Source organism: Lygodium microphyllum, chromosome 26 (genome assembly GCF_053477565.2).
Source record: "Lygodium microphyllum isolate KBCC chromosome 26, Lygodium_microphyllum_v1.1.10, whole genome shotgun sequence".
NCBI classification, from domain to species: domain Eukaryota; kingdom Viridiplantae; phylum Streptophyta; class Polypodiopsida; order Schizaeales; family Lygodiaceae; genus Lygodium; species Lygodium microphyllum.
Window position 1 is genome coordinate 57888006 of NC_141160.1, and position 14622 is coordinate 57902627.

The window sequence follows — 14622 nt, forward strand, 5'->3', positions numbered from 1 at the left end:
TAGCTTCAATTTCACACTTGAATGGATTGGAATACTAGGTCATTCATAGCTTCAATTTCACATTTGAATAGATTGGAATACTAGCATCATTTGTTAGTGTCAAGCTTTACTGATTGAGGAAACACCAAGACCTACAAAGCCTTGAATCAATTGAACCAAGGCCAAATAGCCTAAGCCCTATCAAGCAATTCACATAGCTTATCAATCGGAATACTAGGTCATTTTGCAAGGTTATCTTTACTACTCTAGGAAACTCCTACACCTACAAAAGCATAAATCTATCATCCTACCTCAAGATTGTTTGCTATTGCACAAAGTTGAAATTAGGAGGGGCAGGTTTTTGGGTTTTGGGGGCCTTCCCAACAAGGCATGTCCTCACTATTCAAAATCTTTGAAGAGAAGCGCATTAACTCACCAACATACATTATGTATTGCACACCTATGATTTGACACATGGAATATTCACTACATATTGTATTTAATCCATTTTTATCCTTCTGAACATTTATTTCACATGCCCATCATATGGAGCAACAATGGTACACAGTAGCTTTTGTTGCACTTGAATAGCACCCAGCGCAGCCACTGTCAAAGGTTGTTCACAAGCATTAGTAGTTTAGATACGTCCAGTAATCCCATGCACTTGCCGTCTTGCTCTGCTAACTAACAAAATGCAATCATGCGGATCACCCAGTTAGCAAAATGCAATCATGCAGATCACCCCACACTCCTCTCCATCAGGTACCAACACTTTCAACTCAAAACAGGAACTGTGATAAGAACAACTCAGAGCCATAGGAACGATTGATACTACAGTAGTATCAAGGAAGGTAAATTGTCTTGCATGAGAAACAATTAATACAATCCTGAAATTAATTGCTCCTAAAAGGGCATACTATTTGAACACAACCCCTGCTGATTAATAATCTGTTTCCAAGGACCAAAATTTTGTGTGATCATTCTCATTTTGCTCTTCCATCCTCTCTTTCAGGCAGTGGGTGTTCTCCAATGGGTGGTACAAGACAATTCTTGCACTCTCCCAATGGACCATTATACAAAGTTTCTCTTCAAAGAACTTTATCTACACTCCAGCATGCTATTGCTTAATTCCTATGCAAGTTTGAATACGATGATTGTGTCTTGTTGAAGTCTTTGGACTCTGATTATTGAATGACAATAAGACCTCATTATATAGCATTTGAAGCTCTGGTTTTTTGGATATGATAATAACTAGAATTTTAAATATATGAATAAAGTTCAGCTTACACTGCCACAATCTCAGCAATATTAATTCATGCAAGAGGCCTAGTTTTAAACCAAAGGATCATACAACCTGAATCTTCAATCTAGATTAGTGGTGAGCTAAAACAAAAAAATTCCATCATGACAAAATACAAAATGTATAGTTCTTACAGGACAACTATCAAAATGTAGCAGATTCAAATTGAAAGACAATACTTGCAAACAAAAAGTACTAACGCTTTACAGTGAGCTACGTTATATATGGATCAAGTACAGATTCAAATTGAAAGGAAACGCTTGCATACCAAAACTACCAATGTTTTACAATGAGCTATGATAAATGGATCAAGTAGATAGATATTTCACATAGCAAGAGAAACTTACAAGTTCTGCATATGGACATTCTAAAAAGTTAGACTGACATGACATTAACACTTTTATCAGAATTTGTACAACTGAGTTAGGCATTCCCACATAGGAGACAAACTGTGGCTTCTGTACTACAGCTCTTTATGTACAAGACTGATGGCAGAGCACCACTGTTCAATGCTCAGGGCTGGCTCTTCAGTGACAAGACCAGAGATAAATAGCAGAATAAGGAGAAGCCACAAAAGCATTTCAGGCAATGGGCATTAGAAAGTCGATGGTTATAAAGCAGACTTGTATAGTGCCTCATGGAGTTGAGCGATATTATTGATACAACAAGAAAATGGTCGGTTGATTTTATAAAAACTTATGGGCTGAGCTTTGCAAGAAATATGGCACATGTACAACCCCAACCCAACAGCTCAGTAAGGTACAGACATATCTAACTCAAAAGACCAGTTGTTTACATGAGAAACTCAAGTGGAACTACCAGCAGGTGATCTCTGCAAGTATTGTTGTGTGGCAAGTTCACCCTGTTTCTCACTGCATTAAACATACCCTAGATCGGTTCAGTAGTCCTCAGTCTGTTTCTCACTGCACGTAACATACCATAGATCAGTTCAGTATTCCGTGTTATGTCATACTAATGTGTTGCAACTTTTATCAATCTCTCAACTTTAACTACCTTGAGGAAATAAGATGTTGCAGCTCCTTCAGTGCTGCATCAGCTGCAAATAAAGCCATTCTTCTAACCTGAACAAGATGGAAAACAGACGAAACTCAAGCTTGAAACAATGTGAAGATTTCAGTTTCAAGTTCCTAGTCAACTACTATGTACCAGTGATTTATTAGAGTAGGGCGTAAAGTCCCTACTAATATGATAACAGTATGTAATACAACGAGTTAATAACATCTTATGTTTGTGTTCAGCAGCTAAAGAAGAAGACTACAATACACACCAGACATGTAAACATGATATATTCGTATCTATTAGCAGTCGTATGTCATGTATGGTCATCTCCTCCCTATGAGCCTCAGTTTGAAACAGACAAGGACATTTGGAGCTCTCACAATGTATTTGTCCATTATTTCTTTTGTCAAAGACAATTTAGGTGGATTTCCACACTGGCATTTCTTTTGCATGAGCAGTAGTTGGCATTTGATTTATTTGCCCCAGAATGTAGCTGACTAGTCATTATTGAGCTAGCCGACCTGAATTATTAGGTGCTCATGATACTGCCTGACTTTTTCAGGCTGATGGCCTATTTATAGGCTGGGCTCCCTCCTCCTGAGTTATCATCCTCAGCATACTTGACATCTGCAGGTCCTCTTGGAAAGAGGGAGGCAATGCCAATGCTACACAACCAGTGACTCATTTCCTGAGCATTCTTCTGAGTTCTCTTTGCAGTGTTTCTTGTCTTTCTTGTAGTCTCTCTTTTGTTGTGCAGTCTATTACAGCAGATTCTCACGCTTCCAACCAAGGTAGGACTAGTACATACATACGGATCCTTACCATACGATACGTTCGTGTAGCACGTATGGTATATGTGATCATTAAAAATGTGATCCCTTTTTTTTTTTTAATCTGTGGCCCCAAACAACCTACACTTTTTCGATGTATGTATCGACTAGCCATTTGTGTACCTTGCATGGGCAAATTGAGAGCCCAAGGTCAAAAGCCCCAAAAGTAATAGTTTCACAAATTTCAAGACTGTTACAACCGTGGATGCTGAGTTTCACAGATTTCGAGACTGCTACAGCCACCAACATGTGATGTGCACAGCTGTGCACAAACCAAGTATCCCTCTCTCTCTCTCTCTCTCTCTCTCTCTCTCTCTCTCTCTCTCTCTCTCGTGCACGCGTGCACACATACTTACCAATGTTTTCTCTCTCTTATCATGCTCCAAGAGACATCGTTCTAAAACCAATCAATCCTATTGGAAGGAGTACACCAATGTGCTCCATATTGTCAACACTCCCAAGCAAGCTGGTTTAGGTAGTTGCAAGTGGTCAAGCAAATTCTGCAATTTCTCATTGACCAGTTCAATAACACATGTAGCAAGGCATTTGACAGTAGGCATCAATACTGAGCGCATGCATGAAGGTGCCAAAAGCTATCCGAGAGAAGTTGATTGCTGAGAACTTCCGAACAATGGGGACAGTAGCGAAAGGCAAAGGATCCCAAAAAACACAAGACACCTTGCACGATGCTCTTCTTGGGGAGTTTGGTGATCCTCCTACACAGATAGAGGAGGGTTTTGTGCAGCCATCTGCCAGTAGGAAGAGGGCTTGTGTCATGCACGAGGAGGAGGAGGAGGAGGATTCTAATGATGTGCATGTACCTAAGCAGACCGCCTTGCCTTCACATGTGCATTCTCAATCTTGGGTGAGAGAGCGTCAAAAGGTGGCTGAGATGGAGATTGCTTGCACTCACATTGAGTGCAACGTCAGTTTCAATGTCTTGAGGACTAAGTAATGGAAGAGGATAGTTAGGGCCATTGCCCAAGTGGGTGCTAGTGCTAGGGACTCATGGTGTGGGCTCGATTACAAAAAGATGTGCACCATTGCACTCGACGAGCAAAAGGCCTTGATAGATAAGGGATTGGTCCCAGTGAAAGCTGGATGGCAGCAATTTGGCTGCACCATCATCTCTAATGGATGGAGTGATATATGCAAGTGGCACATCATAAATATACTTGTCTCCTCTTGCCTTGGTACTTACTTCTTGCACATTGTAGATGCAAGGAAGGCAAGAGACAAGATCACAAGTGAGTTCATCTATGGGCATATCCGTACAACCATCATGAAGATTGGTGAAGAGAATGTGGTTCAAGTTGTTACAGACAACGTATCCAACTTCAAGGCAATGGGAAAAACGGTGAAGGCGGAGTTCCCACACATTGTGTGGACTCCATGTGCAGCCCATTGTCTAGACTTGCTTATGGAGGGCATAGGCAAACTACCTTGGGTGCAGCCCATAGTTTCAAATGCTACTAGGATAACCACATTCTTTCGAAAGAAGCATCAGGCTTTACCCATCTTTCGTAGCCACAGTGATCTAGATATGGTGTATCCCTCCAAGACCAGGTTTCCATATATGTATTTGGTGTTCCAAAGGCTCTTCAAGCTTAGGGATCCACTTTTGTAGACAGCCGTGGACCCAAAGTGGAAGAACATGTCTCACGCACAAAAAGAGATGACCAAGGCCATTCAAAGCCATATCCTAGAGATGAGTCTTTTTGGACAGAGGTGCAGCATTTGACAGTGGCTTTGCAGCCCATGTATATGATGCTACGAGTCACGAACATGCAAGAATCCACATAGGGTCTGGTTTATCACCTCTTCATGCAGATGAAGAGCCATATCATATCATACCAAGCTTTGTCCTAGCAGTGGTAAGCACTATATTTTGTTCTTATACTTCTTTATGGCATATGCTATTTACGAAGTATTGATGCATAGCACATGCATTAGCCTTGTAATGTGTCTAAACTTTGATGTTTCCGCTTTTTGCAATCAAGATGATATCTTGACTCTTGTAGAGCATTGGGGGGAAGTTTATACGTCGTCCCATTTATGGGATGGGATGCAGAGATGTGCAACTTCATGAATAGCTTGGGACCATCATTTTCGCAAGCGGTGGCATTACGTTCAGAGGCTACTAGCCTTCCTCTAACTTGGTGGCAGAGTTATGGTCAACAAGGGCTTCCATGTCTGACTTATTTAGCTCTACATACACTCTCACAAGTCTCTCTCTCTCTCTCTCTCTCTCTCTCTCTCTCTCTCTCTCTCTCTCTCTCTCATGAGGACATATATTTTTGAAACCTCACTTAACATGTGGATTAATCTTTAATCACATAGCTAAGTAAATGTTGCACATGTGAGATGTAACTGGGGTTAAGAGTAGATTATGAGCTCAGGCCCGAGGAAATCATGGGATATCAAAGGCAAAAGTTGTTGTAAGTTATACCGCATAGGTACTTGGTGATATCTAGTGTCAATTGTTGACATAGATCATTCATTTGGCCATAAGTATCAATTGGTGACACTAGAGAAGTGGTGTTTAATGATACCTAGTATCAATCTGATGGTCAAAGATGGCACAAAGACACTCCAAAATGAAAGTTGCCCAACCAATTTAATTATTGGCCAATGAGATTATTTTTTAGGACATCGAGATAATTATTAGATTAATTTTCAATATTTAAAGACTCTTAATATTTAATTATGGATAATGCTAGAAAAACCATTTGGGAAGGCTGCCACTTGTCAAAAATGCCACGGGCTAGCATCTGAAATTTCTATCAATTCCAAACATTTCAAGTGCTGATTTCAGTGTATGATGTCTTCTCATGTTGGTATAGGTCCCAAGGTGGCTGTCAAAACCCTAATTTCTGCAAAAATTTAGGATTTACAGCAAAAATCCTCTTGTTGTCCAACAAATCTAGCTGAGATCTGTTGAGAATGGATGAGAAATATTGAGATCTTTTGAGAATTTACTAGTGAAGGTAAGAGAAAGCCAAGATGAGAGAGAACTAATTTTCTTTCCAAAAAACCCTAAAATCTACCTATTGTCTACTCCAACCTCCACTTAATGTAGTCACCTCCTGCTAGGCACCTCAGAAATGTCATCTCATCACCAATGCTGTTGACAGCCCCTAGAAGGTGTCTCCCTATTGTCCCCTGTCTATCGAAGCTCTCAAATGACTAGCTTCTACAGCAAATTGTTATTCTCCGATCAAAACATGGACTAGCAGCTCCCTTTCTCTCTCAAGCTATAAACTAGCCCCCAAAAACGTTTTATCAATTTGCATGGCCATTCTTATCAAGTGGCAACCTTCTAAACCCATTTTTCAGCATTATTCAACCATTTAATTAATTTTTAAAATTAAATAATCCTTAAAATTTATTTCAATCCTTCCGACCCTGCCCAAAATTAAATGTGTCAATTTATAATTAAATTAGCTAGGCCATTTGCAACCTAGAGTGGTCCCCAACCTTTGTTGGACCCTTAGACTGATATTAACTAATTAATTAATGCTACTCCCTAGTGTCATCACTAACACTTATTGGCAAAATAATTATCCTAGGGTTAAAACTGACACCAACTCACCCCCCAAGCCCAACAAGCATAGCTTATCACAACTTTTGCCTTTGATATCCACTACATCCTCAAGGTCCTTGGCCTGTTATGTAAACATGGGAAAAAATGTAAGAATAATAATACTTTGAACTTAACCAACTCAATCACTTATCACCATGAAAGTTAAAAGATAGAGAGTGAGAGAGAGGGAAGTGAGTTAACACCGTGTTGAGAAGGAAATCGGCCCCTCCCCCTTTTCAAGAATTTATTGAAACAAAACCACAAACACCAAGTGCTTAAACCATATACAAAAGGGCTAATTTGCTTCTAAAATTTAGGATTTTAAAACCCTAATTGCTGTAAACTTTTGGACCAGCAAGTTGATTTTCTTTTTTTGGTGCTTGGATTAGATCAAGCTAAGTAGAAAGTGTTTCTTGGATGAAAGAGAGATAGGAGAGTACAAAGCATGCGCCTGAAATTTCAACATAAAAGCCTATTTCAAATGAAAAGAGAGACCTCAAATATATAGGTGTAGGACTTGGATGCTTAAAAGTTGAAAGTAAAGCCAACAAAACACAAGTGTTTGTTGAAAATGGCAAGTGTAGAGACACTTATCTATTCAAAATGACACATGTCACTTTTCTAGATAATGAAACTTTCAAACTTCTACTCTAAAAATCTCTCAAATGGTTAAGAATTTGAGATAGCTACTGAAGACAAAATTGTTCCTTGTGAATTTCCAAAACCTTTGATGTGAACAGATTTTCCATTTGAGCAACTTTCAAAAATAGTAACCTCTTGAATTTTAGGAGTCGCCAAATTTAACTTTTGGAAAGCTTCATTATATAGGTTCATCGGTTCATGATTTGTTTCTTTGATCATAATCATTTAAGTTTCACTTTTTGAAACCACTCATTATATAAGCTTCTAGTAAATATGGCTATTTGAGTATAAAAGTCTTAGCCATCTGAGCTTTCTCGTGAATCTAGCTACCCGACTAAACTTTTAATTTCCCTTGGGCATCTCATTAATGACGATCCAAGTATAATTATAAAGCATTTGGTTATTGGCCACCCTTAGATATGATCAAATGTTCATATTTTAAAGCGCTTAAATAATACAAATATCCTTTCAAAGTACATGAACATAAAACTAATTGAGAATTATTAAACCAATACATCTTAGTAACAATTGATATACAAAAGGTTAGTTACATCCCTCCCTCTTGAAATTTGTCTTGTTCTCAAGATGTTTCTTGATGTATTTCTGATTCTACAGCTTCTTCATAAGCTATAAGTATTTCTGAATAGTCTTTAAAATACTCTTCTGACATCCATTTAGAATCTAAAAGAGAGTAATTTTGAAATTTCAAACGAAATTTTCTAGAAATGTTACTTTCTCGTTATCTGATCATATAAAAGACTATTTACTTTTGGTTGAAGTATCTCCTCCTGTTCATCTACTTCGAGTGGATCCTCTATTAGAAGTTCCAATAGTGAAGGCCCTTCATAAGGCTTCAAAAGATGGATACGAAAAGCATTGTGAATTCTCCAAAGCTCTGAAAGTTGTAGCCGATAACAAACATCGTTAATCTTTTCAATGACTTGAAATGGCCGATAATTTCTTCCTACAAGCTTAGTGACTTGGGATAGAGGCTTGTTAGGGTTTCTTAGATTAGCTTTATCAAATTTCAATCATATCTAATCTCCTTCTTGTAAAATCAATTGCCTTCGCGATGCTTATTTGCTGCTTTTTTTTATTTTTCTTGAGTTCTTTGGATAGCTCGTCTAACTTGAGCAAAAGATGTATTTATATTATGCACAAACTCATCGACAAGAAATATCTCCTCCTAGGTTTTAAGAATAGGTAATAAGAGTGGTTTTCCATATATGATCTCAAATTGCGTTTTACCTATAGAAATATAGACTGTAATATTATAGGCATATTCTACCAAAGACAAAAAAAAATTCCATAGTTGATTGCCTTCATAGTAATAGCACTTCAACATATCCAATATTATGAGATTGACTATCTCACTTTGATCATTTATTTGAGAATGATAAGAAAAAAAAAGAATAAGCTTTATACCCAAATTTTCATAAAAAACTCGCTAAAAGATACTAATGGTTCGTGGATCTCTATCACCTACGATAGATTGTGATAACCCATGATACTTAAAGATTTGTTGAATAAATATACAACCATATGTTGAGACTTAAAAGTCTTCTCGACTGAAATAAAATGAGTATGTTTGTTAAACTTGTCAATAATAGTCCATACCATTGAAACCAGTCTTCCTTCCGTGGATGGGTGGTAAATTTCTAATTACAACTAAATTATAGTAGCAAACAATAAATGTAAATTTGAAAATACAAATTTACCTACTGATCTTGGACAATGCACATCCAATTGGCTTCCAAATTGGCACCCCTTTCGGTATTTCTTTAGCTTTATTGAAGAAAAAGTTGATTTACAATGGCATTTTCCCAATCCCCTTCGCAATCCAAACTCCCCTTACTGTCCAAAGTGACTAGCAAGTCTTCAATCTGTTTTGCCCCTTCATTCAGGCACTTAATCGGCCTTCACCCACCTCATAGACGATAAAAAATCTAAGTCTTGGAGCTTCCAATTTCTAGCTCGCTTCCCAAGGCTACTGCTAAACCCTAATTTCTGCTGTAAATTAAGATTTACAGTAGAGAAATTTGCAATTTCTTAGCCTCCAAGAATCCAAATGCTAAGATCTTCGGAGCAAGGCTGTGAAATAGCTAGGAGATGAGAGAGAAAGTTGTAGAGAGAAAATTCAGAGTTTTGTCACAAAGAATAACTGAAAATCACTCAAATGCAGCTGTTGCCATGCCACAACAGCATTAAATGCGGTCACCTACAACTGAGACATCCAAATCAGCTATCAACTTGTATCTAGATGCAATCGCCCAACTATGGAGGGTTTGAATCTGCAATCGCCACCTCAAAACTCACTCGTAGCTGGCTGCAATGGCTGAAAATAGGCTGGCCATGGCTGCTCACAACTCTCTCACATTCGCTAGAGCAAGAATAATCTCGTTTTTCCTCTTCTTTAGCCTTTTACCAGTCTGTATGGGCAAGTTTGCCAAGTGGCAGCCTTCCCAAATGGTTTTTTCAACATTATCGATCATTAAATATTAATTTTCAACCTTTAATTACTAAAAAGTAATCTAATATTTATTTTGGTGCCCAAAAAACTAATCTGACTAGCCAAAAATTAAATTGACTAGGCATCCTCCACTTCCGAGTCTCTCTGGGCCATCTTTGACCATTAGATCAGCGTTAGGTATCATTAAACGCCACATCTCTAGTGTCACCAACTGACAGTTGTGGCCGAATGAATGACCTAGGCCAACAATTGACACCAGATGCCACCAAGTATCTGTGCAATATAACTTATAGCAACTTTTGCCTTTGACATCTTGTGATTTTCTCAAATCCCAAGCTCATAAGTTTACTCTAACCCCAGTTGCACCTCACAAGTGCAAGATTTACTTAATCATGTGATTAAAAATTAATCCACATGTTAAGTGAGGTTTCAAAAATACATGTACTCGTGACAACCATCATTATTGTTTGTTGATTTTGGCAAACCAAAAATAAAATCCATAGCCATGTTTTCCCAAGGTTGGCTCGGAATTCATAATGGTTACAAAAGCCTTATAGGCTTTTAGCGATTAAACTTAATATTTTAGCACACAACACATTCTTTGATAAATTGTTCAATGCCTCGTCGAAGACTTGGCCAAAAGAAATACATTTCAAGTGTAGCCAAAATACCACGATGAGCTATGTTAAAAGCCCCATGACATTCTTCCGTAACTTAAGGCCAATGACCTTTAGTAACGCATAACTTATTCTCCATAAAAAAAAATCCATCTTTGATAATATAGGAGTTTACTCTTTTTCCAAGTTATAAACTCTCCTCATATGATTTTAAAATCTTCATCAGAAGCATACATATCTCATAATAGTGAAATTTGTATGATGAATCATGGACACTACATAAATTTCTTAATAGGGCATCAATTGTCTTGTTTTGCTTTCCAAGAATAAGCAATATTTGAAAGTTAAATTGAGCTAAATAATTGGCCTATCAAATATGCTTTTCAAAAATCTTTGATTGCTTGAGAAAATGTCTCAAACTGTCATGGTCCGTCTTCATTAAAAAAAATTCACCTAAAAGATAGTGTCTCCAATCTTTTAAAGCTTGAATGATAGCCATTAGCTCCTTTTCATAGGTAGTGGCATTGCTTTTTGTATTTTGCAACCTTTTGCTTGCATAAGTAACTACATGTTCTTCCTGGTTTAAGACTGCACCAATGCAGTCTCCTCAAGCATCACATTCCACAAAGAAAGGTTTCGACAAATTAGGTATAATCAAAACAGATCCTTTGTTGATATAGAACTTTAGAGCTTCAAAAGCTTCCTTCTTTGGTTTGGTCTGTCCAAATACCACTACTTTCTTAGTTAAATCATGCAATGGTTCAACAACCATTGCAAATCACTTACTGAATCTCCTATAATAAGAGCATAACCCCAAGAAACTTCGAACTTCATAACACTAGTGAATTATGGTCATTCTACAATAGCCTTGACTTTTTCTGGATCCATTTGAATCCCTTCTTTGGATACAATATGGCTAAAGTAGTGAATCTCTTCTAAGAAAATTTTACTCTTTTTGCCATTCACATAAAGTTTGTGTTTACGGAACTCTTAATACACTATTTTCAAGTGTTACTTTTGGTCTTTTTCATCTTTTGAATAAACCAAAATATCATCAAAGAAAATACATGTAAACTTCCGATATGTACTAAAGATTCTTTGCATCATTCTATTTGAGGTTGCATGAGCATTGGTAAGACCAAATGGTAGCACAAAAAACTTATACAAACCAAAAGTTATCCTAAATGTTATTTTATGAATATCTTGGGAAGCAATCCTTATCTGATGGTAGCCACTCTTCAAATCAATCTAGTTGAATACTTTGGATCCATCCAATCTATCCAAGATATCATCAATTCTTAGAATGGAAAACCTATTCTAAATTGTAATTTTCTTGAGAGCCTTATAGTCCACACATACGCCAAGATCCATCTTTCTTCTACACTAAGAGGACTGCAGAGCAAAAAGATGAGGAACAAGGTCTTATTAGACCCTTCTCCAAAAGCTCCTTTAATTGTTTCATAATCTCCTCTTGTTATATTAGACTCACACGATAGGGTAATCTATTTGGAGGTGAGCTCCAAAAAATGAGATCAATGTGATGATCTTCTAGCCTCTCTACTAGTATCTTGTTAGGTAAAGTATCTTCAAAACGATCTTCATACTCCTTTAAGAAACTCGTTCAATCCTCACTCATATGTAAGATAGACTCTTTAATTCTAGAATCTTTGTTAAAATCTTTAACAAAAATCAAATACGAGAAAATAAACTTTTTCATTGCTTTACAAATTTGTACATGGGATAAAATGGAAATAGAGTTTTCTTCTACTCCCATATCAAAAGATACATTTTTACTGTTAAAAGGGAATCCAAACTTATTTTGATTCCAATCATGACTAGATCTATTATTCTATGCCAAGGTATTCCTAATACAACATCACAATGACCAAGATCTCCCATGACAAAACTCTCATAATCTACATAATCTCATATCTCAATTTGTAGTTTCCAAAGAATAAGAGTAACTTCAAACTCCATTCCTTGAAAAGCAGCGCCTGACATTTCTAGTGTTCCAAACCTCTCCTTTGGTAGATATAGAGCTTCAACAATCCAAGGATGAATATAATGATATGTAGCCCTTGCATCAGCATGAATGAGAACAAGTTGATTAGCAATATTACTCCAAGCCATAAAAAGCTTTCTTTTCTCTGACTATAGCAATTCCTTGAGGTGCCTTTTGGGGCTTGTTTTTCTTCTTTGCCTTATTAAGACATTGATCACAACCATGTGTCCTTTTTCTCCACAAGAGAAACATCGTCTTTCTCTTATATATTCTACTAACTGCTGATATATTAGCTTCTTTTTTTATAGCAAAGGTCATCTATATTCATTCTTATGCTTGGTCCTTGTTTATCTAACTTCTTTTGGTCAAACATCTTGATCTTCTTCCTTTGTGGTTTTTCTTTTGAGGCTTTACCAACCATCCATGGCATATGCAATCCTTTAGCTTCCAAGGCCACATACTGGATTGCTTCAAAAGTATCAAGCTTTGTCATCTTCACAACTCGTCATACCATCAAACGTAAACCATGGATAAACTTTTTCATCTTCATATTGAAAGAAACTTTATTAAGAAATATAAATTTAAGAAAAACAGCTACAAATCTATTGATATATATTTCAACATTGTCTCCATGACTTTACTTCACAACTCATCCCATTCTTGTTGCGCATAGGCTTCAAAGAATAAAGACAGAAATATTTTATTAAACATATCCTTAGAACTCTTTTAAAGACTTGGATTCCTTTCCCTCTTGAACAACAACAAACTCTAATTTTTTATTTTTCTATATAATCTTCACTATCAAAAACAAAATCAAAGTAGTAAAAGACACAGCTTTTTGAGAATCTCTCTTACCATAGAAAATGTCAAACTTGACGCTCTTCTCTTCAAGCTTAAAGTCTCTTTAAGCATCGTTTTCCTTTGCTAAAAGCATCTTTCGAGATTCAACTACCATGGAAATAGCCGAATCTTTAATTTTCTTTGTGTCCTTCTCCATAGGGAGATTCTTGGAACAAGAGGAGGCAAGCTTGTGTATGATGAGACTTTGAAGTCACTGTTTGGGTGGATCCTCGAATGATTGGTGATATATTACCTTTCATAGACTTAGTTACATCAATAACATTGATACCTTTCATGCTGACATAAGCCTTCGCAGCCATAATACCATCCCGTCTCAAGAACCTTCTCGATAAGGAAATCTTCAAAGACATTCGCTTCAACCCGTACTTTAGCCCTTTTCTCCATTAAAGCTTGAATTTCTGGATCGGCTTCCAACTCCTTGTATCTTTGTATCTTCTCATAATCAAAGAAACATATAGATACAAAGTGTCGAAAGCCTTTCGGTTATTCACCAAAATTCTTCTCTTCGCCTCTTGACATGGTGAGAAAGTTAAGCCCAAAGATCATAACCCAAAAAACTTTTTGCAAAGAAAAAGTCTTTGCTCTGATACTAATGTAAGCGCAGGAAAAAACATGAGAATGACAGTATTTTTAACTTAACCAACTTGATCAGTTATCACCATGAAAGTTAGAATATAGAGAGTGAAAAAGAGAGAAGAGTCGACACCATGTTAAGAGGGAAACCGGTCCCTCCTCCTTTTCAAGAATCTATTGAAACAAAACCATAATCACAAGTGCCTGAACCATATACAAAAGGGATGATTTGCTACAATTTTAAAAATTAGGATTTTAAAACCCGAATTTCAACAAACTCCGAGCAACAAGTTGATTTTCTTATTTAGTGCTTGGATTAGATCAAGCTAAGTAAAAAGTGTTTCTTGGATAAGAGATAGATAGAATAGTACAAACCATACGCCTGAAATTTCAGCATTTAAGAGCTTGTTTCAAATAAAGAGAGAGACCTGCAATATATAGCTGTGAAACTTGGATGCTCAAAAGTGGAAAGTAGAGATTACAAATAACAAGTGTTTGTTGAAAATAACAAGTATAAGGACGTTTATCTCTTCAAAATGATACATGTTATCTTTTAGATGCCACATGTCACTTTTCTAGAGAAAGAAGCTTCCAAACATTCTACTCTTTTAATCTCTCAAATGATTAAGAATTTGAGATAGTTGTTGAGGACAAAATTGTTCCTTGAGAAATTCTAGAGTCTTTGATACGAACAAAATTTTCATTTGAGCAGCTTCTAAAAAAAGTAACCTCTTAAATTTTAGAA

The 14622-nt window shown here is 36.8% G+C and overlaps 1 protein-coding gene across 5 annotated transcripts in view; it reads right to left on the minus strand.

Moving 5' to 3' along the window:
- Positions 1–1521: 1521 nt before the first annotated feature.
- Positions 1522–14622, minus strand: part of LOC148013306 (lysine-specific demethylase JMJ27-like) — a 45631-nt gene continuing 32530 nt past the window's right edge. For all 5 annotated transcript variants that reach the window (XM_087668407.1, XM_087668408.1, XM_087668409.1 and 2 more), the window contains 2 exons: positions 2294–2361; positions 1522–2202 (listed from right to left, as the gene is read on the minus strand). In XM_087668407.1, coding sequence (XP_087524533.1) covers positions 2178–2202; positions 2294–2361 — 93 coding nt within the window. In that variant the 3' untranslated portion in view covers positions 1522–2177. The remainder of the gene's footprint in view (positions 2203–2293; positions 2362–14622) is intronic.